The sequence below is a fragment of the Vanellus vanellus genome (assembly GCF_965231255.1).
Source record: "Vanellus vanellus genome assembly, chromosome: 20".
Classification (NCBI taxonomy): domain Eukaryota; kingdom Metazoa; phylum Chordata; class Aves; order Charadriiformes; family Charadriidae; genus Vanellus; species Vanellus vanellus.
The window spans coordinates 5,224,266-5,249,340 of record NC_138925.1 but is presented as its reverse complement, the minus strand read 5'-3'; the positions used below and the strand labels follow the sequence as shown (position 1 = coordinate 5,249,340).

At 38.8% G+C, this 25,075-nt stretch overlaps 1 protein-coding gene across 2 annotated transcripts in view; it reads left to right on the top strand.

The window, feature by feature from the left end:
* The window catches only part of KIF1B (kinesin family member 1B), a 94,549-nt gene that overhangs the window by 32,648 nt on the left and 36,826 nt on the right, over positions 1–25,075 (top strand). Inside the window, exons 10-21 of one of the 2 annotated variants that reach the window (XM_082493366.1) lie at positions 433–508; positions 810–888; positions 1,436–1,578; positions 2,725–2,766; positions 5,146–5,357; positions 6,450–6,529; positions 7,920–7,995; positions 11,143–11,222; positions 12,632–12,738; positions 13,214–13,297; positions 14,930–15,110; positions 15,526–15,598. In XM_082493366.1, the coding sequence (XP_082349492.1) occupies positions 433–508; positions 810–888; positions 1,436–1,578; positions 2,725–2,766; positions 5,146–5,357; positions 6,450–6,529; positions 7,920–7,995; positions 11,143–11,222; positions 12,632–12,738; positions 13,214–13,297; positions 14,930–15,110; positions 15,526–15,598 (1,233 nt within the window). Of the gene's footprint in view, positions 1–432; positions 509–809; positions 889–1,435; positions 1,579–2,724; positions 2,767–5,145; positions 5,358–6,449; positions 6,530–7,919; positions 7,996–11,142; positions 11,223–12,631; positions 12,739–13,213; positions 13,298–14,929; positions 15,111–15,525; positions 15,599–19,757; positions 24,905–25,075 lie in introns of those variants that run through there. The other variant, XM_082493365.1, reaches the window with a different exon arrangement.

The following is a 25,075-nucleotide window of genomic DNA, read 5'->3' as shown; positions in this document are numbered from 1 at the left end:
TAGCTGTGCAATCTCCTGTAATAGACTTTTGACTGCTCTAAAAAGCCATAACTTTTCTACCAAAGGAAAAGTGAATCTTCCTCTGAACGAGTAAGGTTTACTGCTTAAATTCTGTTGGAATAGTGTTAAAACACAGAATTTAAATGTCAGGAAGATATTCTTCATACACAGAAAAACTTTTTTAAAGGCAGTGCATCAAGGGAATTCTCTGGAGTGTGCTTATCATCATCTACTTAGATATCTGAATATGTTGCATGTTACCTAATTTCAAACTCAATCACTTGTACAACTGAGTATGGGCCACCCCTCTGTTTAGATAGCATACGTGTATGCTGTCCTGGTTCTTCTAATAGTTATACTATGATTTTTATGTCTTAAATATTAGTTTTCCATTCGATGTCTATTTTTCAGTATTGTGTTCTTTCTTTGTAGAGTAAAAAGAAGAAGAAGACAGACTTTATACCGTACAGGGATTCTGTACTAACATGGCTTCTTCGAGAGAATCTAGGTATGGCTGATTTGCCTGTGCCGATATGGAAAGAAATTATTGCTGAATTTTCTGACTGCTCTTAACTCTTCTAAATTTGTATCAAGTATGAGGTTAAATATTTTTAGTGGTCAAACCTGAGTTATACAGTTCCACCTGTTGTTTAAGTTACAGCTCTTTTTCCTATGATTTTTGTATGTTCCTTAGTAAGGTAGAATATAGTTGAATTCTATAGTTTATTGAAAATCCTTATCTTTGGTAGGTAACTGTTGCCTAGATCGTGCACTGAAGTTTCATCTAAAATCTTGCCTGTTCATTATAGGTGGTAACTCCAGAACTGCAATGGTTGCTGCTTTGAGTCCGGCAGACATAAATTACGATGAAACTTTGAGCACTTTAAGGTACTTTCTTTTTATCTGTGGTGGATATGGGTAGCTGGTAGCTCTAATGGCCACTTTCTATCCTTCATACCTTTGGGTTATTATACTTTGAGAAAATCTGTGGGGAAAACGACTCTATACTGGCAAGAGCTCAATTAGCCTCAAAGAGGAAAACTAATCTATTGTATGTGAATGGGGAGTTAAGGATTTATTGCCTACTCTTAACTTGAAAAATCAAACTCATCTTGTGTTCACATGTTCCTTTCCAGTGTGGTCCCTAAAATTGAGCATATTTGTCAAGCTGAGACTTCAAAGCACTGAATAAAGAAAACAGTAAAAAACATGTTATCTGTTGTACATATTGTTAATCCATCTTGAATAGGACCTCTCTTTTTCGCAGCAATACCCTGTATTAAATATGAGTTCAAATGCATGATTGGATGTAATCCAGGATTCTCTTCTGACATACAGCTGCAAGCTAAATGTCTCCTATATTGCTGCATTCTTGTGTTGCATAGAAGCACTTGTGTGTGCATTGTAAGATTTCATTGTCTTGGTCTGATTACAGATATGCTGATCGTGCAAAACAGATTAAATGCAATGCTGTTATCAATGAAGATCCCAATGCCAAGCTGGTGCGTGAGCTGAAGGAGGAGGTGACAAGGCTTAAGGATCTCCTGCGTGCCCAAGGGTTGGGAGATATTATTGACAGTAAGTGGATTAAACAGACCTTACCATCTTGAGGTTGGTCTCTTGTGGAGGAGGGACAGCTGGGCCTGTGAGAGAAAGGGATTTAAAACATGGAAGTTAAATGTAGGTAACTTTGAACTTGATTTTACAAGTGGTAGCCTCTTCTGTCTTTAAACAACCTGTCCTAGGATTGCCTGTAGTGCTGACAGGCCACCTTCAAACTCTTAAAGAAGAACACAGAGACTGAGTTTCCTGTCGCTGTAGAAATGATTTTGTGTAATAAATTTGCACGTTCAGGAGTTGCTCTGGTAAGGTATGGAGGGCTTTTTGTCTGGCTGCCAATAAAAGGAGGAGAGTTGAGATATAGCAATGTAATTTCATACTGAGAAAGCAAGCATCTTTTCTTCTTCCTTAAAGGGTTAAGGTTATTAGTTGATACCTGACTTCAATGCCGTCCTTGCTGAGAAAAGAAAACAATGGCTAATTCCTGTTAGACAATGCCCCGAGTGACAAACCATTTGTCATCTCAAAATAACAAGCTATGAAACAGCTGCTTGTGAATAAATAATGAATTCTTTTGGGGCGAGATTGAGTTAGGTTGGCAGAGCAGTATTGTACTGATCTGCTTTGCCAACAACCTCTTAAAGCACCAGAACACACTTGTGCCTGAGTTCTTTCCTTGTCCTCTTTCCAAACAAGGCAAATAAACTACAATTTTAGCTGATACATTCTTCTATAATATGAGCAATCATTTAATTCCTGGTGAAGGACATGCCCATAAAAACACAGAATGCATTCCAGTGGATTAAAAGATTCTTTGACCTATAAAAGGTGAATGTTGCACCAGTTTGTGATTTGTCAGAGCTTATTTGCCTCTGACACAGAAGTCCTGGCTTAGTCACAGACTGCCTAAAGATGTGTAACATGTATTTACATTTTTGTTTGCTTGTTTTCAAGAGAATGGGGCCAGAAGTCAATGAAATGCAGGTGTTTTCGTGCTTGGTACAGTCTGTGTTTTTTGGTTCTAAATCAAAACTGAAAAAAACGTGTTACTGAAAATTGTGTTTTGTTTCTTTAAACATCAAGTAGTATTCTCTTCCCTTCCTGTGTCATTGGTGAACCTTCAATTTTGATCCTTCTTGTATTTTCCCTCCTGCTTCCTTTCAGTTGATCCAATGGGAGATGAATACTCTGGAAGTGGAGGCAAATGTGTGTATTGTGTGGTTCTCTTTTTAACCTGCTTTCTCTGGGTCAGCTTTTAACTGAGCTTTGCATGCCAGCATTTCTCACAGGGAAATCCCAGACAGAACACTCGCTGTGGAATGCAATGCAGTTTCATGGAAACTAGCTTAACTAGCATTTCTTAGATTGAGTCGACAGTCCAAAAAAAGTGCTAAGTTTTAAAATGCAACGTATGTTCATTGCTTTCTTTCTGGCAGAATATAGAAGGGAGAGAGTGGTAATTCTTTAGTCTGTTTCATGATAGCCAACAGTTTAGAAATAGAAAAATCTTTTTCTTAAAGCTTTCTCAGGTTACTCAGTTGAAACAGCTTCTACTCACCTAGCTTCCTGGCCTTTTAACATCTTTTCCACCTAGAAGTATTTGTTTTAAATGTGTCAATTGTTTAACTCAAGATGAAATGTTATCAGTTCCTTCTGGAGACTTAGATTTTTTTATTTTGTACAGTCTCTTTAAAAAAAAAAAGTTGGACATCTTATACTGATGAAGGTCTCTTATTTGAACTCAAATACCTGGTTGCAGATGACTAACTTACTAGAGTTAAAAACAGTCAGCAAATAGCATTTTATTTTTGTTCTACTGTTTGCTTCTGTGAAAGGGAAATATGTAGTCCATTGCAAGAGAGATGTATTCTGTGTAGATTTTTTAACTATTTCAGTTAGTCCTCCTCACCCTCACTCAATATCAGTTGGAAGAGATCTGTCTGAAATTTCCTAAAACTAAAGCTACTGGTGGTGTAAAGACTCATCCTGGCCTTGTCTGACGTTCCGATGCTGCTTCCAGCGTGTGCATATGTCATCCGTGTGAAAGCTGCAGCCTCCAGGAGAAGCGTGCATGATGTTGAGGGTTTTGGTTCTCTGTGGTTACAGCAACTGTGAAAGCTATTGCAAGCGCCACGTCCTTTATCTTCAGGAGTGCATGCGGCTATTGGCCTTTGGAGACTTCATCCTCCCTGCTCTGTCATGCCTGCTTTCCTCATCCCGATGGCATTCCCTTTCCTTAACCTGCTTTTCTTCTGTTAAACTCCCACCCCTGCTTCCTGTATTTGCAGATGGTGGTTTTCAAACTGACTTGATGCAATCATCAGTTTCATGAGGCTGAAACAGCAGGTTGAATGTGGAGTGAACTAGGGCACAAGGCTGACAATAGCAGGATTGTTCAGGGTAAGAGTAGAGGAGATGTAGGAGGACAGGGAAATTTATGCAATGTCTGGGTGAGCGTCTCATTTTTGTAAGCGTGAAGCCCTTGTTTAGAACTTGGCAGGTCTGATTTGACCTGTTTCTTTCCTTATAAAATACTTATTTTAAAGGTTTTGGTTTTGAAATAGAATTTGAAACTGTGAAAATTATTAAAACTGAGCTAGTTAGTTGTCTGATATTCCACGTTAGAAGAATTTTTTTTGGTGTGATTATTCTGAGGATATGGTTTACAGGCATATCTGAAAAGCTAAGTTAGGTTAAAATAAATTGCCTTTGGATATTCGTTCTTAAATCATTCATGCACCTTTTCATTATTTTCTGTCTTACAAGGAGGCCTTCAGTTTTTCAGGCTACAGAAGCTGCCTTGTTAAATTTTGGATATTTTATTTAGGCCTTCCTCATCTAAACTAAGACCAAAAAGCTTTAAAGCACCTTCTGAATTATGAGAGCCTTATCAGATATTTCACTGATCAGGTATCTTAGATTGCCATTTTTCAGGTAAGGAGGGTCAAGAAGGAACATAATGATGTTGTGAACTTGTGTTCTCTTCTCCCCATCGTCGACTGACAGGTGATTTACATACTCTCCTGTGAGAATCTGAGGAGGGGTAGTTCTTTGTCCTTGTGGTCTGTGTGGTTCAGCAGCAGAACCATTGCTGTGATAAAGGTTGACTTAATCATCGTTTTAGGTCAAAGGACTCTGGAATAGAATGTTTTGCTGAGTTTAAGGGGTTGGTGTCTATTCAGACTTCAGCCCAAAATGTCACTAATTTCATGAGGAACCCCTGTGTGCTCCCGGTCTGAGCTCCATGGTGCTCAGCTTACTGTTAGTTAGGAATAGGATGGTTTATTTTTTGGCAAGTGTGTAACATTTTTTTCAGGCTTTTTTGATCAAAATGGTTTATGATGCAGTCCTTACTAATAATCCTCAGGGTCTGAACTGAGTTACCATTATGTTATGAATACTAATATTAAAATATTTGTTTCAGAACTACCATCTAAAAATTACAAAACTTGTCTTGTTGCTGCTTAAATGCTTTCCTCTTACACTGGTATTTCCTTCCTTTCCTTTTCTCCTCTTCCTTCCCTCTTCCTATTTTCCTTTTTCCCGCCTTTCTGCCTTCCCTCTGTCTGTGTGTCTCTCTCCCAGATTTGAAAGATTTTCAGAACAATAAACATAGATACTTGCTAGCCTCCGAGAATCAACGTCCTGGCAATTTTTCCACAGCCTCCATGGGGTCCCTCACCGCATCTCCATCCTCCTGCTCTCTCAGTAGTCAGGTGGGCTTAACATCTGTGTCCAGTATACAGGAAAGAATCATGTCAACACCTGGAGGAGAAGAGGCAATTGAACGTTTGAAGGTACATATCACTGTAGATTAAGGAGGCTATTATTTTGGTCTTTCCCAAGGCTAAATAGAGGAGAATCAGGACAACCAGGGAGAATTTTCCTTCATAAATGTATGCTACTGCTTCTGTAGGAAGTTGTCTGAAACCCACTTGTACCTTATAAAGGGCACTTAACTGCGGTGGGCTAGAAACTAGATTCATACACAGCTTTTCCTGTTAGGATTATTTAGATGTAATTGTAGTCTGCAGCTACAACTGAATTATAAATGAAAATCTCAGTTCTTGTTTACAGATCCTCTGGTGCAGTGGTAATCGTGGAAAATTTGATCATAAGTATAGATTTCAGGAGGCCTGGTCAGCACTGGCGTGGACAAAGTCTGACTAGCAAGTGCTCTCAGCTTTCAGAAAACTAAATTACCTCAAAGTTAAAAAAAGGAGGAAGAATAATCCTGCCACTGTTGTATTCGCCCAGCCCCCACAGATTAAAATGTGAAGCACACAGAATAGCATGCTTTATCCAGACAATAGCGGCCTTGTCCCAATTCTGCATAGAATTGAACCGCATCAAAAGTGCATTACAGTGAAGTATTTCTTAATTTTTATGAAAGCCCCCCCCCCCCCCCCAGTCTTGATGGGTGGATGAGTGGGGAGAGCTGGCTGCGTTGAATCTGTCCTTCATTCTCATGTCTTGTCCATGAGACACTGCCACAGGGATTGGAATGGGCTGGAACACACACTGCATATCCCTTTCCTATTGGAAACCTGCTGTTGCCATGGAAATAACAGTGTGGTCTCTGCAGTTCCTTGGCATCCAGTTACTGAATGATGTCTGTAAATCAGATTTAAAAACCAAAAAAAAATGAGGTGGTTCAAATTAAAGTCTGACTGTGGTTAGATATGAAATCGTCTTTTCTTCTCACTTTGCCTTCGGGGCTATTTACCCTTTTAAAAATTAAGGAAGTCGGAGTTTTTAAGTGCTGAGAGTACTTTTTGTATCCAAAATCAATTTGAGGTCTAGAACTGAGCACAAACTTTAATTGCTTTTTGTATTATGTAAAGAACTTTGAAAAGAATTGTAAAACAGCTTCTGGGACTTTCACACAGGAATCTGAGAAGATCATTGCAGAGCTGAATGAAACATGGGAAGAGAAGCTGCGGAAAACTGAGGCCATTAGGATGGAAAGGTGAGGAGTCGGAGGCGCTGTAGATGTGGATGGTATCTAGAAAATGGTGAAGTGTGGAAAATAGAGAATGTTACTCTGTTCAAAAGCAATGGAACAGCAGAATAATGCTTAGTGATAATTCTGCTGACCTTTGTGTTATATATAATAGTAGGGGCAATGCTGAGAGAAAGCCATATTCTTTCCTATGTTTCCTACAGTTAAAGTGGTTACCCTTGTAATTCACGTAACATCCTAAGCTGCTACATTGGTTTCTACTGTGAAGCAGTGTGGAGCCCTGGTGTCTTTCTTCCCCCTTCCACCATTAACGTACATTCCAAAAATTCTTGCCCTAAAGTTAGGCATAAAAGATGAAGTTTTTAGTACCAGAGTATCTAAAATTATGAAACAGCTTCAGCTTTCCAGCTTTGGTGTGAATTGTGTCTTAGAGCCAAAAGACAGATGGTTAATAATTGTGAGAAATTTGGGTGCAACCAAACAGAGCATTGCTTATTAAAATACTAATAGCTTGTAAATATGTAAGGGGAACATCTTTGCCTGGAACCAGTGTGACTAAGCAGTCCATAAAATCATGAGAGACATATGAAGAAAGGGGATAGAGATCGATTACTCACTGACAGTGGTATGGGACTCTTAAGACTAACAGGTGATTTGAGACAAATAGGAAGTTCTCGCAATACATAGGTAAGCTCTGGAAGTCTTTACTGCATGATGTTGATGATGCTGAATTTAAAAAAAAAATGACAAAAGCTCAAAAAACAACATCAACAAAAAATTTTGGATACCTGTTTAAAAGAAATATCACTGTTAATTCTGGACATTCCTTAGGAAGAAACTGGGAGACTGTGAGAATACTTCAGGGGAAATATCACAGTGTTTCCATGTTCTTACTCTTGTGCATTGCCGTCACTGTTGTGCTTTGTCAAAGCCAAGAGTACTGCGTTACATGAACAGTTTGACCCAATACGATCTTTTTTATGTCTTAAGAAGGAGAGAGTACTTTCTATATTAGATCAGGAAGAGCCAGTTAAGCCTTCGTAAATCAACGAATAATGGGAGCTCCTTTTACCTAAATTAAATATTGAAATTTAGAACAGACTTTAACCTTCCTTAAAGAAGTAATAAATGTTATGTCCTAAAATGTGCTTCTCTTGTGATACGTTATTGCACTAAATGCTCTTAAATCTCTGTAAAATTTTTGCTGTTGCCTTTCTGCAGGCCTATAAACTGCAGGACTAAAGTTTAGAAACTTCCCCTATTGTGTTATGAGGTGGTGACAGTCCTGGCTGTATGGTCAGTGGATAGGCTGTGTATTTCCTTGCCTGGCTTTCATTTGACCTTATTTTATTTAAGCTGCCTAAAATACGGTAAATATCTTGCATTTCTCTCTCAGGGAGGCATTGTTGGCAGAAATGGGAGTTGCCATTCGGGAAGATGGAGGAACACTGGGAGTCTTCTCACCTAAAAAGGTAGAGTAACTGATAACTATTGCATCATGTCTCCAAAAGGCTGATCGGCCTGGGAGGAGAAGGTGATGAGGGAGCTGCCATTCACACCAGGGCTTGTATTCGTGTAAGATGCAGAACACCACAAGTGAGGTTTGGACCCTTAGCGAGTTCCTTTTACAATACCTTTTCGGAAATAGCTTTAGTGTTAGAATCTTTCAAACACTGTACGTCTAAGGATTATTTTGCCCGTAATAATGAAGTTGGGCACTGTTCCTCATGCAAGTGATGCAACATAATGCTTTTAGGGAGCTGCGGAAAGAATTGCCGTGGTAGCTTCCGTGGTTGTGAAAGTAGGGAAGCGTGTGGTAGCCTAATACAATAAAGAAATAGGAGCAGCGTGAAAAGTTTTTATATCAGAAGTCTCCCTGTAAAAGTAGTTGAACTTTTTTGTACCTTCCTTTAGAAAAATTTATGCTGCAAGTGAAAGTATTTGCAGCCCCTTGCATATCTGTTGATTCGGTAGCAACTCAGAAGTGCTGCCATTAGGTTGCTGTTGCCATTTTCTGCAGTAGCGGTGTGTCACCTTTGTGTATTCTACCTATTCTTCTTTGGGATACCCAGAAAAGTTTGAAGTCTTGTTTAGGTGCTCTTCCTTGAATTTGTTTGTTAGTCCTTTCCCCTTGGAAAAAGGGATTGTAATCTAATGAACCACTGAACGTAGGGAAGGCAGGGGAGTATTTCTTTCAGTACATGTCAATAGTTCTGTTTTCTGAAACTTGAAAGAAGCAGAACTGTGCAGGAAAAGGGCATAAGTCAGTGCTACAAATACAAAATGATCAAGTTAGTAAAGAAGCTATCTATGCAGTTAAAGCAGAATTATTGAAGAAGTACACGGCAAAGAATGTACTTTCTTGTGTCTCAGTAATCTTTGAACAAAGAGCACAGAGTAATATTTTAGCCTGAAACTTTGCATGTCCAAGTGTGTAACAAAGTTGATCTAAGGTTAAATAGGAACCTACCTAGAGGCATTGTCCAGAAATGTAGGACAGCAGAACTGGTTAAAATGTTTAATCCTTTGCTTAAAGTAGTGTTAGACTGTTATGCTCTGAGTAGGTAGAACTCTGGTGTCTTTTGGTGTCTACTCCAGAAGTGCCTAAGGCTTGTAAAGACGCTAACTCGTTGAGTGTACTTTACGTTTCTCTTCTGTTATGGATCCTCATCTTTTAGATTTTCCCTCAGCGGCCCTCAGCTCTTTTTGATGACTCTTTTGGTGCATTTTCAGCTGATCAGGTTTGTGTATAAATGCCGTCTGGATTAAGTAGTAGCTTTGGTAATAGATAGTATTTATTTTTACCCATATAGGATTTATTAGGAAAAGTAAAACTCCTGACCTAGTCATGTCTGCTTCTGTTCCTTGCTATCCTTGCACTTTGGTTTCATTAATTCTTCTAGTAACTGTGGTTGCTGTTGTGGAAATTTAGGAGATATAGATAGCAAATTTGAAGTATTTTTTTTTTTTAATAAAGACTTTACACCTCTGAGGTACCAGTATATGTCTAATCATATGCTACTGGGACAGCACTGTGTTTTTACCAGCTGAGCTGTAAAGTGAACTCTGCAAGGTAAATTTTGCCCACTTCACAAATTAAAAGGTATCACATTGTGCAATCATTGCTGTTTCTACCAGTTTTGCCTTTGGCAGGAAACTTCTTGAAATGGATTGTGGAAATGTAATTGCTCATGCTGTCATCAAAGATGGGAGCAGGGAAAATCCTTCAGTTTGTGCTTGAGGAATGCTGTACAGGAGAAAGCTGAAGACATAATTGTCTGTGGATAAATAATAAATCTCAGAACGAGTGAACAGTTGGTTTTGCTAGCATCGTCTTTCAAGTTGTTGAGCTTTATTTCTTACAAAGCTCTCCGTTGGCTGTGAAAGACCCATTCAGACTTTGATTTAGTGTAGTAAATGAACTCAGATGCTAAAACATGTATGTATAGGGTACAGCATTATTTTCAAAATGTCCAGACGGTACAAGTCATAGTGGTGTTACACCAGTTGACTATGCCTGAGATTTGGTTTCTCTCCAGTTTTCTCTTGATTTAAGAGCTTCATATAGCTCCAAATGTTGATTTGAATGCAGTGAAAAGCAATGATGGCATGGGAGACCTTCACTTGCAGTTTTAGGTGGCCCCTATGTATTTAGGGGTGAAAAATATGTCATCTTTTCCCCCCCGTTCTGTCTTTATAGTTGTTTTCCATTGGGCAATTGAGAATCAGACTTCTCCATTCAAAGCCAAATATCATTGTGAACGTCCGGTAATTTTAGAGCTTCTGTAAACTGAGTGCTGTGAACATCTCTCCTGAGTAAACTTTTTTGCAGCTAGAATATGTTGATGGGAGCAATGTTCCCAAGGAATCTTAGCTATATTTATTTCCTTTTGCTAAATTTATTCTGTTTGAGGGTAACAAAGGGACAAGTGGCTTATTAACAGTTTTATTTCTCTTTTATCATCTTTCCTCTTTAATTCTGTTTAACCTTTTTTGCCTTTTCTTTTGTGCTTGTGCTTACTGCTATCACACTGGCTAGATTTTCACACCAAGGCCTTGTGACTTGTTTGCTGATTCCAATGGGGTTTTTTCACCAAAGAAGGTTGGTTTAGTAACCGTAGTGGATTTAAATTTAGAAGAACTTTAGATGAAGAGCTTTTTAGCTGTTTGTATCAGAGAATGTTAGTAGTTTTAGATTTTCTTTCGATGTTAACAGACTGTGCCAAATGAGCACCTGACCTGTATTGCCTAAGGAAAGGTAAAGTTGATGCTGTATTGGTTTCAAAATTTTACTGAAGGAACCTTTTCTGCTATTGGACTTCCCTTATCAAAGTTTGCAGAGACTTTACAAGGAATCTTTTTCTTTTTTTCCTAGCTGAAGCCTTTATTCCCTCTATTGATTGATATTTCAGATAACTAAGCAATCTGAGGTTTATTTCTGCTGTTACTTTGGGAAGCTCTTCAGTACTGCAAGAAGTTATGTTTGAAAAAACGCATTATGGAATAACCTCGATATACATAGCAAAACTGCTGGATTAATATACATCCTCCACAACTGTGGGAAGAAGCCTGAAAGTAGGTCCTCAGTTCTTAATTAACTTTTCTTTCTGTTCTTTCAGACTCCTCATCTTGTAAACCTTAATGAAGATCCACTCATGTCTGAATGTCTGCTTTACTACATCAAAGATGGTATTACTAGGTGAGGATTGGTGCTAATATGCTCTGAAGTCTGCTTCTTTGCTTGCTTAAATCCCCATGCTGGAGACACCGTGAGTTTAAATAATAATTGTGCCTTGAGCTATTCAACTTGCAGGTACAAATGAAGTATGAGATTGCTGTAGGTGGAAAAAAGTACAGAAATGCATTTTCTTTTAAGCTGATTTTGTGCTTTAAAACTAACATGCAGTCACTCAGCTTTATAAGAAGTTCGTTACTACACCTGGGCATTAAAAGAAAGCATGATATCCCTCCTAAGATATAGGAAAACAAAAGTAATAAAACTTACTGAAAATGCCTTGGAGATTTTGATGGCTGGAGGATTGAAAACCATAGTACTTTATAAAAGCAACTGGAATATGGCTGAGTGTTCACTTCATTATTTAAATAAAATGTTATCTATGCCTCTGCACAATTAATGCATTCTGCATTCACATATATGAAATGAAATTTAATTGCCAGTCTTGGAATTTAAAATGGATTTTATTTCAAAATGTATCAAGACATCTGGAAGAAGAGAGATAATTTTTGTTATCTTTGGAGCACTAAGCTTTGTTTGGTTGCTTAGTTTGTGTATTCTGGGGAACAAATGGAGAAGAGTACACAAACAGGTGCTGTTGTATGGTACTACTCTAATAGGCATTGGATCTACTGAAAAGAATATCTATCTTGGTAGAGAATTCAACACAGAATGATGAATAGGATAGCTTTGAGCTTAAGAAATCATTATAAGTTTTGAGCCTAGCTAGCTGACATCGGAAATATGTAGAGTAATAACTAAAGCAAGAAGTTCATAAACATTAGGATTGAAAATTAAGTTGCCTATATCTAGAATTGCTCAAATATTTGAGTTTGGAATGGACGTAAATATTCATGCTTCAGTGATACAGCCAACCTCTCGCTGTCTGGAAGCTGGATGAAACTGCTTGTGGCATCAGATTATTCAGCAAGAGTCTCCTGACACATTTTTGTTCCATTGTTAAAGTGCAGAGGGTGGTTATTGGAAGGGGTGATCACTGTATGCCAGCTGAAGTGCACCGCTAGAAGTTCCTGTCACTTTTTGGTTTTCCCCTTGCTAGAGGGAGAAGGGGATACACAAGAGGGAAGGAAACACATTAAATCCAGAGGTGTTTAACATTTAAACTCTCTCTAAATTACATGTTTTAAGAGAGAGAAAACTTTTTTTCTTATGTCAAGCGGTTATTGTCCAATTCATGGTAAATCTGGTAAGTTCTCCAGAGCATGGAGTTAAGTGCTAGTTCAAACCTTTAAACTTGAAGGATAGTCTTAATAGTTCAGACTTTCCTGCTGGATACGTCTGGGCTGTATTGTCCTACACAGAGTTGTAGAAAGTGTCTGATTTGGTCTTGAAATATCTTCTTTTGGACCCAGGGTTGGCCAAGCTGATGCTGAGCGAAGGCAAGACATTGTATTGAGTGGGGCTCATATCAAAGAAGAACACTGTATCTTTCGAAGCGAGAGGAACAACAATGGTGAAGGTAAAAAAACTTCTAGCAAAGCATTGCTGAATCTTTCACTCTTCACTTGAAAGTTGTCCAGGGAATACTGGTATTGGAAAGTTTCTCTTACCTGAAGAAAACCATCAGCTTTGACTTGCTGTTTTCTTCAGTCTTAAAGGAAGAAGATAAAATTTAAGTGATAATAGCTTCAAATTGCAGGCTGCAGTCAGTATAAGAGTTAAGTTCTGATCTTGGTTAACTATAACCATGAAAATTCAAACAGAAATAATAATAATAATTACCAATATTGCAATGTGTGGAGATGTCAGTAGTACTGACTTTTCTCATGAGGCTTTATTTCTTTTTTTAACTAGCATGGCATCAAGGAGTGACTTGTACCTTGTTTTAATGTTAGTAGGAAGATAGGCAGAAAATGAGAGGCCTCTAGGGTTTGCACACTTATATTTCTATAGAGTGCTCTCTAAAGTCATGTTCAATGTTGTTTTCTTCATAGTTATTGTTACTTTGGAGCCTTGTGAACGATCAGAAACCTATGTTAATGGCAAGAGGGTTGTGCATCCTGTGCAGTTGCGCTCAGGTAAGAAATGTTAGAGCAGATTTTTTTCATAGACTCTCCATCTAAGAATTGTCCATACCTGACATTTGCATCATGCGTAGAGAATGCTGGGTGTTGTTAAAGCACAGCATTGTTACCTTTTTGGAGTGTAGTTTTTAAACAGAAGTTGGTACCATTCTTCTCTTGGCAGCAGTTCATTTCCTTTCGTTCTTTGCTGCGCTAGCTGTAAGTGTACTTAAATATTCACTGCCACACAGTGGCTTGTCCTTTTGCTTACCGTGATATTATTCAAATACATTCTTGCCCAAGCCTATTGCCCTTGGCAGTCTCAGTGAGACAGAGCAGACAGACTGCCAGTTGCTGATGGAAAATTCCCAGTTTCCTGGCAAAGCTAAGATATGATCCTCTGCAGGAGTACAACAGCTTCTCTTTGCTCTCATTAGATTTCCCACTCAGTCCCCTGCATTCCTTTAGTAAGGTGTGGGGAGGAAGAATTAGGAGGGAGTGACTTCCCTAAATTATGGGTTTTAACGTATCTCTTTCAAGCTATGATGCTTTCTGTGTCCTTCCCCCATTTTTCTACTGGTAAAAAAAACAACCAAATAAACAAAACCCACACAAACAGAGATACCCCCCCACCTCTGAATTACTTGCATCAAGTTCTAAGTGACTGTTTTCATGGAACCAAGTGTACTGTCTTCAGCACAAGTCTGGACAATGAAGGCAGAACGATTTTTGCTGTTCTGTGCCTGCATATGGCTCATCGAATACCATGATTTTATCATTTAGTAATTGCTTTCTTTTGTAAAAAGTAGATTTTTTTTTTTTCCTTCTGCATCTAGATGACTAAGTTACTAGAAGACTATAGACATGGTCTCTGACATCTTTAAGAGCCTGTATTTTACTAATATATTTATAAGGACAATTTTGGTTACTTTGCAGGTCTATTTACTAGAATGCCTTTTTAAAGTTTTAACTATATTAATGTGTTCTCTGGAAGAGCAGAGGCATTTTACTGTTTTCCATCATGCATATGTCTCGGGCATTGTGAACCTCTGATATCTAGGATTTAGCTGAAAGACTTAATATTAGATTTCTTCAGCTCTTTTGACATTAGTGTAAAAAAAGCTGTAAAATCCTTCCATAAATCCCACTGATTAGGACTCCAATAAAATCAATACACGTAAACCATATTTTAAAGAACAGCAAGCACCATGCAGTCCAGTGTTTGGAGTTAGGCTTTTCCAAGCTGAAAATTCTGCTGAATTGGCTTTTGCCCATGTTTTGGCACTGTCACAGGGTAGAAGAATGGGATTTAGTAGTGTGTTTTATTTACAGCAACTCTTGGTCAGTCTTCAAGTTTGTCCTTTAATTTTTTTTAAACTCTGTTGGAATATTAGATTGGACCCCTGACAGTGATGATGTTGTCTGAGCACAGCTTCTTATCAGCAGTGCCTTGTTCTGTGCAAACCAGGCATTCCTTTTTTTTTTTCCCTTGTCACCTAGTTAACTTTAATATATACAGAAATCCTTATAGCGCAATCTTTTCTTGCTGTTGCCCAAGAGGATAAATGGGATGAATCGTTCAGTGATGTTTTTCAATGGCTTTGGAATCCTTACCTGAAAGAGTTAACTTCTGTTTCCTATTTTTAGGAAATCGTATCATCATGGGTAAAAACCATGTCTTCAGATTCAACCATCCAGAGCAAGCACGAGCAGAAAGAGAGAAAACACCATCAGCTGAGACTCCCTCTGAGCCAGTTGACTGGACGTTTGCTCAGAGGGAGCTTCTGGAGAAGCAGGGCATTGACATGAAGCAGGAGATGGAGAAAAGGTAACAAAACAACTCAAATTTCCTGCCTGAAACAAGGAGGAGTCAGCCGTAGGTTATCTGGGTGGTGTCCGTGCAAAACCTAAGCCTAGGTTCTGCCACATAGCATCTCTGCTACCTGTTGTGAAAGTTCAGAAAGCTTCCTCGTTATTTTACATCAATGTTTCAGTGCTCTAGCTCCTTTAAATATCACAGGTGAGCACCTGCCACTAACCCTATAGACCTTGTGGTGAAGGACTGAACTGCAACCTATAGGAAGTTTCACTCATATAGTACTATAATAGACAAGTAACAGTTCATTTTAAGAGGAATGACCATTAATCTTGTAACTGTAATTCAGTGGGCTCCGCACGTAGAGTAACACCACCATGAAAATAATGGCCTCTTTGACTACTTCTTCTCTTTTGTTCATCTTCAGATTACAAGAAATGGAGATTTTGTATAAGAAAGAGAAGGAAGAAGCTGATCTCTTGTTGGAGCAGCAAAGGCTGGTATGTGTCCTTACTTCAGATTAACTATACCTTTTGGCAAACAGTAATTCCTGTCCTTGCTTATCTGAAAGTTTAGAAAACCTGCTTGGGTTGTCTGCACAATGCAGTTCTCCCTTTGCTTTCAAACAATTTGTGTTTACAGTGAATTATTATCAGTGTGAATGAGCTCCTTCATGTCAATTCAGAGATTGTAATTGACAATGAAGAGGCTTTAATCAGTTCTTGTTGGGACAGGTTGGATTTCTTGCAACTTAACCTGAAAGAAGGGCATTTCTATGCTCTGTGTTTTTTGAATTTCCTTTTCAGTAGTCTAAACAGCTACTTCTTGGTATGTTTGCCTTTATTTTTGTCTTGGATCACCAGAACATACTAATTTTGTGCTGCCAAAGAGATTCCTAGAACATTGATATGCTAGGTTTATTTCTTTGAATGATGTCTGAAAATGTTGCTGCATTGTGCATGTTTTAACCCTTCTCCTTCCCCCTGCATGGAGTTCCTTGTAAGGGTCTTAATGGTACACATGCCAACGGTGGAGTTATGACTAGGGAGCAGTGTGCAAAGGAAATGCTAATTCATTCCGAACAATGGGAATTCCACCATTCCACCTAATTCTTAAATAGGAAGTCTGATAAATTGAGTCCGATATAGGAAGACTTCGGTCTTCTCCCAACAAATATCTTCTGAAGTGCATTACCAACAGAAATGCACGCAGTGAATTTTAAAAACAAGACCAATCCCAGGAATGAAATCTAGATTTCCTTAAGAAACCTGAGTCTCCTGATTCTGCTTTAGCTACACTGGGTTGTCCTTTAGGCAAAAGGCAAATGTAGTTGCGCCTGAACTCTAACCAAAGTTTCAAAATCATGATTCATTTGTGTGTAGTATTAGTTTGAGACCACTGAAAGCTGTGGATTAAATGCATGCTGGATTTTGAACTGTAAAGCTCCTCCCCTTCTCCCCAAACCAGAATGAAGCAAAGTACTGTGCATAGTAGAGACTTCTGCATCTCTAATTATTTCATCACAAGGGACTAATTTCTTGGATGGAGAGGAGTGGCTGCAGACTTTGACCCAAAGCAACACTTAGTTCAGAAAGGAAGTTAAATGTGGCTAATGTAATGTTTCATCTCTGCATTTTTATAGTTAAAATTTGTGTAGCTGAAAGTAGTACGGCAAAAAACAGTTCAATATGAAAATGAAAATAGTTTTGAGTATTGAGTAGGTTTTAGCTATGTGTCAAAGGAGTGAAATTCCCTCCCTTAAATTTTAGCTGACAGGCATAAGCTAAGCTATTGTATCAATTGAAGAAGTGAGAATTGGCTGTCTGGGGAGCTGCTTCAAATAAGGCTGCACTTGTGAAGGGAAGGGAATTTGTTCTCCTGTATACTTAAGATTAAGGGAAGGTTCTTTACATAGTGGGGTGTCTAATACTGTAATAAAGTTGCTCATTTCTTCCAGCTTGTTTTGGTTTTGCTGATTTCAGTTAGTGGGCAAGCTGGAAGACTGTCCTGCAGGCATTACCAATGTAATTCCTGAAGGACACCTTTCCTAGTTGTAAAGGAAATCAGATCATTGTATCAAATCAGATCGTTGGTCTGTTCAGCAGCATCCATCCGGCTTATCACAGTGGTTAATAAGAATATTTCAGATGACAGTAAAACTTCTTGACACATCTTGTGATTTCTGTGTCGCTGTATGCAGAGTCTGGGTTGGACAGGATTAATGCATTCGTACAACAGTAGTTGAATAACAATCAGGAAATCTGGGAATGCATTTCAGCTTTTATACTTTTAAAGTATTTACATTGCTGCGATATCCAGCTGCAATATCAGGTTCTCTAACTTACTGCTATGTAAGACTGATACTGAAACACAAATATTATTGTTCTAAATTGGACTATAATCTTGGATACAAGAAGCTGGCTAATCCTGTTTACCAGATTGTTTTGGTTCTGTGCTGAGATTCCAATCAATTTGGGTATTTTTGTTAGATGTGCTATACAAAAAAGATAAATAATATCTCCTGTCCCCCAAAACTTACAACTAATATATATTTGTCTTGCTAGTATTACTAGGGAAGAGAAATAATCGTTCTCCATTTTACAAATTGAATGTGAAAATGTGTTTCACAGAGCTAGAATTATCTTCCTGGTTTTCTTGGTCATAATGCCTTTGCAGTGACCGCTTGATATTAGAATGTGGGCATATACCTGTATTAATTGGTGTGGTTAACATCTGAGTGCACACAGACCGCATAGCGTCTCTTAATCAGCTTTTTATACGCAAGACATGCTTCACCCATAAGTAGTAACATGGTAATTTTGTAACCTATAAGAATAATCCTGTGGAACTTGTGACTTAATGTTTGAGTAGTTCATGTTTTGCCTTTCTGGACGTAACCTTGAATGTGTAGATTGTACGGTGTCTTCCTCCAGGGCATCTTTTGTTTCCGCTGCAATATGCAGTTTGTTAGATGCTGTTTCCTTGGGCCTCAAATTTTGTCGGCTGTAAATTCACAACGAGTTTATGTTCTGTTTCTAAACCAGTATTTTGCTTATATTTTGACCTAAACTCGGAGAAGTTGATTCTTTAGTGCTATTCTTAAATATTAAAAATACGTAAGGTCACAAGAAGCTCAAATAATGTGAATCTTAGGCTATGGAGCTTGTTGACCGTAGGGCAGAACCGTATTTCTTTTACTCCCTTTCATCATTCCCGAAACAAATTATTGTATTCCCTGTTCTTCGTGGTCTTCTACCCGAAGTCTTAAATCTAGGAACCTATGGTTCTGAGTCAATGACCTGGGTTTCCTTTGGCTGTTATTGTTCCTAATTTCTCATGTATTGTAATTCTCTACGTGAAAAATAAGGATGTCAGATAAATGTTCATTAGAGACCAACTGCTGTGTTTTATTGAAGATGTTTGGATCACAATAATGCATAGGACTCTTTTGTTTGTTAGAGAGATGTCTTAACTTAATAATCCTTTAAAGAAAAGTAGTCTGACTTTAATTCCTGCTTGCAGTAAGCAATAATGGATGTCCTTAACTTCTGGTGGCAGTATACCTGAACAAACATTCCTAGCATATGGAAACCTGAAGCACTGCTTATTAAAAATCATGTAGCAAAAGGTGGAAAACTTGTAATGAAGAAGCAAAACACGCATAATTCTTAGCAAGTGTGTGGAAGCTCCAGGCTTTAGGGTTTGAGAAGAGGATAAATCATGAATATCAAATAGAGAATTTGTATTAAATCAATTTAAAAAACCCAAACGGTCATTGCTGCTACATTCTTCTGAAACACATTCTTCGGACAGACAAGCCTGTTAATGTTTTTTTTTTTTTTTCTTTAAACTAAGCAACAAGGTGACAAACGGGGGAAAAAAAAAAAAAAAACCAAAACAACAAACCACAACCCACCTCTGAAACTTTGATTCTGGATATCTTTTAGCTTGTAGCAAGTCTTGGAGTATGAACCACTGTCTTCACCTGTCATAGTGGCACTTACAGTCCTTTTAACATTGAACCTTTCGGCTGCTTCTGTTTCATTTTTTTTCTTATCGTCTAACACTTCTCTGGCTGCTCTTGTAGTGAAGTGGATTCTAAACTTGAGCATCCCTGCAACCACGTGCAACGTTACTAACCAGTGTTAACCCAACTTACTCTGGCTGCTCATGACATCTTCTCTGATGGCTGTTGTGTTCACCTACCTGGGGAGGATTTGCTGAAAGAAGCAACAGCAGTCACCGAGGCAAATGTGTGTGGCGGGGATTTGCATGTCTTTGTAGCATGTGTGAAGTGCAGTTTACACTTGGTTTTTAATTTATTTAAGCAGGAACTTGGTTTTACTTGGTCTATTTAAAGATTTTGGAAGGAGTTGGGAGGGAGGAGTTTAGATTATCTGCTATTTTGAGATGACGAGACCTTTAAATATAATGTTAATCTTAATTTAGTGAAGAGCTCCAAGTTTGACAGTCCATGACTCTTGAAGATACGTTTTAATGTCCTAACGCTCAGTCTTTAGGGACTTCCTTATCACTTGTTCTATTTTGATTTTTGGTTTAGTTTTCTTTGCCTGATACTTCTTGTTTAGCTTTTCCATTTTCTTACAATTTTAATTTTGGTTATTTTGGGGCCACTTCTTGATTTTTGTTTTTCCAAAGGATGCAGACTCTGATAGTGGGGATGATTCGGACAAGAGATCGTGTGAGGAGAGTTGGAGACTGATCACTTCCCTGAGAGAGAAGCTGCCCCCCAGCAAGCTCCAAACCATTGTAAAAAAGTGTGGCCTCCCCAGCAGTGGGAAGAAACGAGAGCCTATTAAAATGTACCAGATACCCCAGCGTCGACGCCTTAGCAAAGACTCCAAATGGGTTACCATCTCAGACTTAAAGATTCAGGCCGTGAAAGAGATATGCTATGAGGTAGCGCTCAATGACTTCAGGCACACTAGGCAGGAGATTGAGGCTCTGGCCATTGTTAAAATGAAAGAGCTTTGTGCCATGTATGGGAAAAAAGATCCAAATGAGCGTGAATCATGGCGAGCTGTTGCTCGTGATGTCTGGGATACGGTAGGAGTTGGAGATGAGAAAATTGAAGATATTATGGCCAATGGTAAAGGAGTAACTGACGTGGATGACCTTAAGGTGCATATAGACAAATTGGAAGATATTTTACAAGAAGTGAAGAAGCAGAACAACATGAAGGATGAAGAGATAAAAGTTCTTAGAAACAAGATGCTAAAGATGGAGAAGGTTTTACCTCTGATAGGTTCTCCAGAGAAAGCTCAGTCAACCGTAGCTAATGCTACATCTCCAAACTCTGCCGGCCTGGTGGATGTGGATAAGAAGCCCACGGATGACTTAAAAAGAAGCGAGAACGATGATCTTGCTAAAGAGGAGCGTGTTTCTCAGTTAATGGCGGGTGATCCGGCTTTCAGACGTGGGCGATTACGTTGGATGAGGCAAGAACAGATTCGATTTAAAAATCTGCAGCAGCAGGAAATAGCAAAACAGCTTCGTCGGCAAAATATGCCTCACCGGTTTATTCCACCTGAAAATCGCAAACCCCGGTTTCCTTTCAAAAGCAATCCCAAACATAGGAACTCATGGAGTCCAGGCACCCATATAATTATCACAGAGGATGAAGTTATTGAGGTTAGAATTCCAAAAGAAGATGATAAGAGCAAAGATGAAAACAAAGAAAAAGAAAGTAAAGCTGCTTCGAAAGACCCTCAGCAGCTGTGGAATCTTTATGGCCCCCAGAGGAATCAAGATAACATCCAAATTAACAGGCAGCAGTTAAACACACAGCCGCAGCCTAGCAGTCAGCAGCAGCCGTCGCCTCAGTTGCGCTGGAGAAGCAATTCTCTCAATAATGGCTCTCAAAAAGGCCTGCGGCGTCAGACATCGGGCTCGTCTGAATCGTTGCACTCGTACAGCGGGCAGCAGAATCCGGACCTGCAGACTTTCCAGCAAAAACGCCACATCCACCAGCACCGACAACCTTACTGCAATCACAACAATGGAGGCAGTGCAGAAGGCAATACAGCTAACTCCCACCCCAAACAGACTGACCGGCTTAACCACTATAACCAGTTTGTGACGCCCCCACGGATGAGGCGCCAGTTCTCAGCACCTAACCTCAAAGCGGGCAGAGAAACTACAGTATGATTAGTTGGCCGAGAGTAGTCTGGGGGAGGAGGGAAGCAGGGGCAATTCTGGCTTATCCTTGAGAAACAGCCAGAATTGGCTTTGCTTGTGTCTTGGGTTTTGTTTGGCCAGGTAGAACTTGAGTAATCCGACACACAAACACAAGGTACTGGCCCTACAGCCCGTTCAGTTTGCATGTGACTTTTGTTGCAGTTTTAACGACATTGATTGGAAGAACTTTCTGAAAAATTGTAAGAACTTTTTTTATAGACTAGAAGACTTGGAGGGAGGGATGTGGAGAGGAGAACTTCCCTGATAGCTCATTTACCAGTTTTTTTTGTGTGTCTTGGAGTATTTTTCTAATGCTGAAAATAATGTCTGGAACTTACAAAGTGCTACCTTCCTCCTGTGTTTTATGTAGACAATCAAAAGAGGAATTTAGTTTATAGCATTGAATGTTTCTTGTGACCTTTTTCTTAGCAATAAGGAAACTGACCATCTGTTTTTTAAATTGATCTGGCTCTTCAGAACAGTAGTTTCCACTCTTAACTGAAATTATTAATAGCAATAATAATCTATAAACCAAAAGTTGTTGGCTGACAAGATGTGTGGCTTTTTTTATAGAGAAATTAAGAAGAGCTATTGGGTCACAACAGTCCTACTCCCTGAGTAGGAGATAGTTGTCTTTTCTCTTTTTGCCGAAGTTCGTAATTATTGGTATGAAATTGCTGTGACAGTTAAACCTGCCTGAATGGAATTTTATGTCAGAATATATATATTTTGCTGAAGCAATACTTTGGAAATCAGCTTTTTCTAATTCCCATTGTATCTCTAAATATAATAGTTTTTAATTATTATCCAGCGGTTGTGGAAAGGAACTAGGATTTTTCGACACTGGTGCAGGAAGAAGCCTCAAAAAGCTAATTCTTTTTATTTTATGTTTTCAGCTTTCTCGGGCATGAGTCTGGGAGATGTTCTTGAAATAGTTATTCTTATGAAGATTTATAGGTCACTACTTTGAATGGGCTGAATTCTCCTCAAAGATAGGAGAGTTGAACCGTTTCACCTGAATGTGATACCTCATGTTAGTGCCTCTGGTCTTGGATTAAACCCCTGTTTCAAGACTTCTAATAAAGGAGACGGTCACTTCGAGGAGAAAATAAGATTTGTTTTCCTTCTCCCCACACTCCAAATGCAGGTTAAAATTTTCAGTATCTGTTTTGACCCGAAGAGGTCTATACTTGCAGGTGATTTGCTATAAAACAAATGCTTGCCATCACTACTTCAGATTGTTTCAAACGAATTGCAAACAAACTATTGATTAAGGAATAGGCTTTATGAGTCTGGGGTTTTATCTCAATTGGAGAGTCCCAATCTTAATGATACACCTTCTTCTTTCTGAGTTTAATAAAGCGCAAGACAAAATTGCGGTTATTTCTGAAAATCTGTGGACTTAAGTATAAGCCAATCTAAAGCTTTGAGGATTATTTTGCTTTTAACTTGAATTTAACTTGAATACAAATTTAAAAACGAGATTGGCTACTATACCACACTTGGTAAGATAAGTCCACTTTGCAGTGTATCTGTACAGTTAAATGATTTGGGCTGTTTTGCACAAATTTCATTAATTTACTTGAGGTTGCTTATTTTTTGATAAAATATAGGCCCTACTGGTAGTTGTTACTTCTGAATGTTTCAGTGTAGCTGTGGATGAGTAGGAAGTGCCTCAAGCTTATTTTCCATCTTGGTTTTGTTTCCTGTGCTACTTCCCCCCCGGCGCCCGGCTGTGCAAGCTGTAGGTGCTGGTTGCAGCGCGTATTAAGCGGCAGTCACGCACCATGTACGTATCGGTTAATCGAGTGTCAACTCTTCAGTCTCTGCACGTGTGTCACTGATGGGACACTGCCCTTCTGAAGTAGGAGCTACAAAGTCAGTCCTTTAACTGTCCTAAAAGAATGAGCTGGTCCCGTCAGTTGGGACATTTTTTTTTTTTTTTATGGCAGGTTTAATTCTCTGTCCAAATATGGCTTTGTAACTTGCACTTGTCTCATGCTTTGGCCTACTTGAACGAAGGAAATAAAGCATCATGTCCAAAAACGTCTTGATTCTTAAAGAAAAGAAGCCTTGTAGATGAGCAATACTTTCTTTGAGCTTGAGTCAGAATTGCAAAATGAGTTTTGGGCTGCAAATAATATTTTGCTGTTGCCTTTATTTTAGAATCCTGTTTTCGTAGTGCATTGCACTTTGGTTTTGTGCATGTCAAGAGCAGTGAGTTCCTTCATATCCTCAAAAAGGCTTGGACTCTTAAAAATGCATCCTTGGGAAAATCCTCTCAATTCTGTAGGAATATGTGAGCCAAACAGAGTGAGTCTGCACGGGATAGGTCATGAGAGAAGACCAAACCAGTCTGGTCTTGTGTCCCGGTTTTGTGGAGGATTGTGGCTACCTGTGTGAAATCACCACGTGATTGAACACGGAGTAATTTTGAAGTCCATGCAAGTACATGTACTGACATGAGATTAAAAACTCCCGCTACTTGATATTTTAACGCTAGACACTAAAAAGTTTTTGCCAACTTATTTCAGCTTAAAAATCTGAGAAGAAATATCAGTAAATGCCTGGGTGGTGGTGGTGATGATGATGAACATTAGGTTGCCATCAGTCTGTCTTACCCCACTGTTTTAGTGCAGCACTAGAAAAACACTTATTCTGTTGTTGTGTGATTTGACAGAAAAGAAAAAGGATAGTCAATGCCAAAATGGAGTCACCTCTCAGAGGAAGCAGCTTTTTCTCCTGGCTTTTAGGAGGATATTATAGAAATGAAACTTGGAAAAAAGTCCTATAAAAATAATTGCCCACTTTAAGAACTGAATATTAATTACAGTGTAGTGCCTTATCTGATAAGGGAAACAACCTGAGAACTTGTGGATCTCCTTGCATTATTAAGGAATAGGCACACCTCTCACTCCAAATTCTGTATTAATAGAGCCAATGAACAGTAATACAGCTGCTTCCATAGAAGACTGTGTGAAAAGGCTTTCAGGTTAATAGGAATGTAGCATCCACGATGGAGCGCTGTTTTAGTCAGCTTAATTGCCATTGCTAAGTGCTGATGTGCTGTGTGCTTTGACAGCTGGCTTCTGTCCACCTGTGCCTCAGTGATGCTTTCTTAAATATCCTTTAGGACTCACTAGGGACACGTGGATTTAGGGGGGGTGGGGAATGCATGCCACTAACGCTCCTCTGATTGACTTCAACATCCTTTCTCTAGCAACCTGAATTTAGGGATCTGTCAAATTAGAGGATGCTATTTGTATCAGTACATTCAGCATAGTTTCAATATTTCCCTCACTGTTTGTCCTTTTTCCTTTATATGTTGAAATTTGTTCTTTATCTTTATATGTTGAATTTTGACTCTGATACTTCCCATTGAACCACTTCAGGAGCTGCGACGTGAGAAATCTATGCTGTTGTACCCATTTGTACTGTAAAAAAGCAGTGAGCTGCCTTTGAATTAAATGGGATTTTCAGATCTGTCCATTGTTTAAGAAAAAACAAGTTTTGGATTGTTTAAAGAGCAAGCATCTGCCTTGTGAAAAGCAGAACTGGTTTGTATTGTAACAAGTGCTCTTTCAATAAACTATGAAATACTCTTGTAAGTGTCAGACTTGTCTCAGTGAAATGGAAATGCAACTCGATTACAGGCTTGTCCTGATTTTATTTTTTGTCTTGGGGTTGGTATTGTTTTAGGAGAGTTACAAAGGTTTCTTTAATTGTTCCTCAGTCTGATTCTTTTAAGTCTCTCCACCCTGATTTTTCTGCTGTGATGT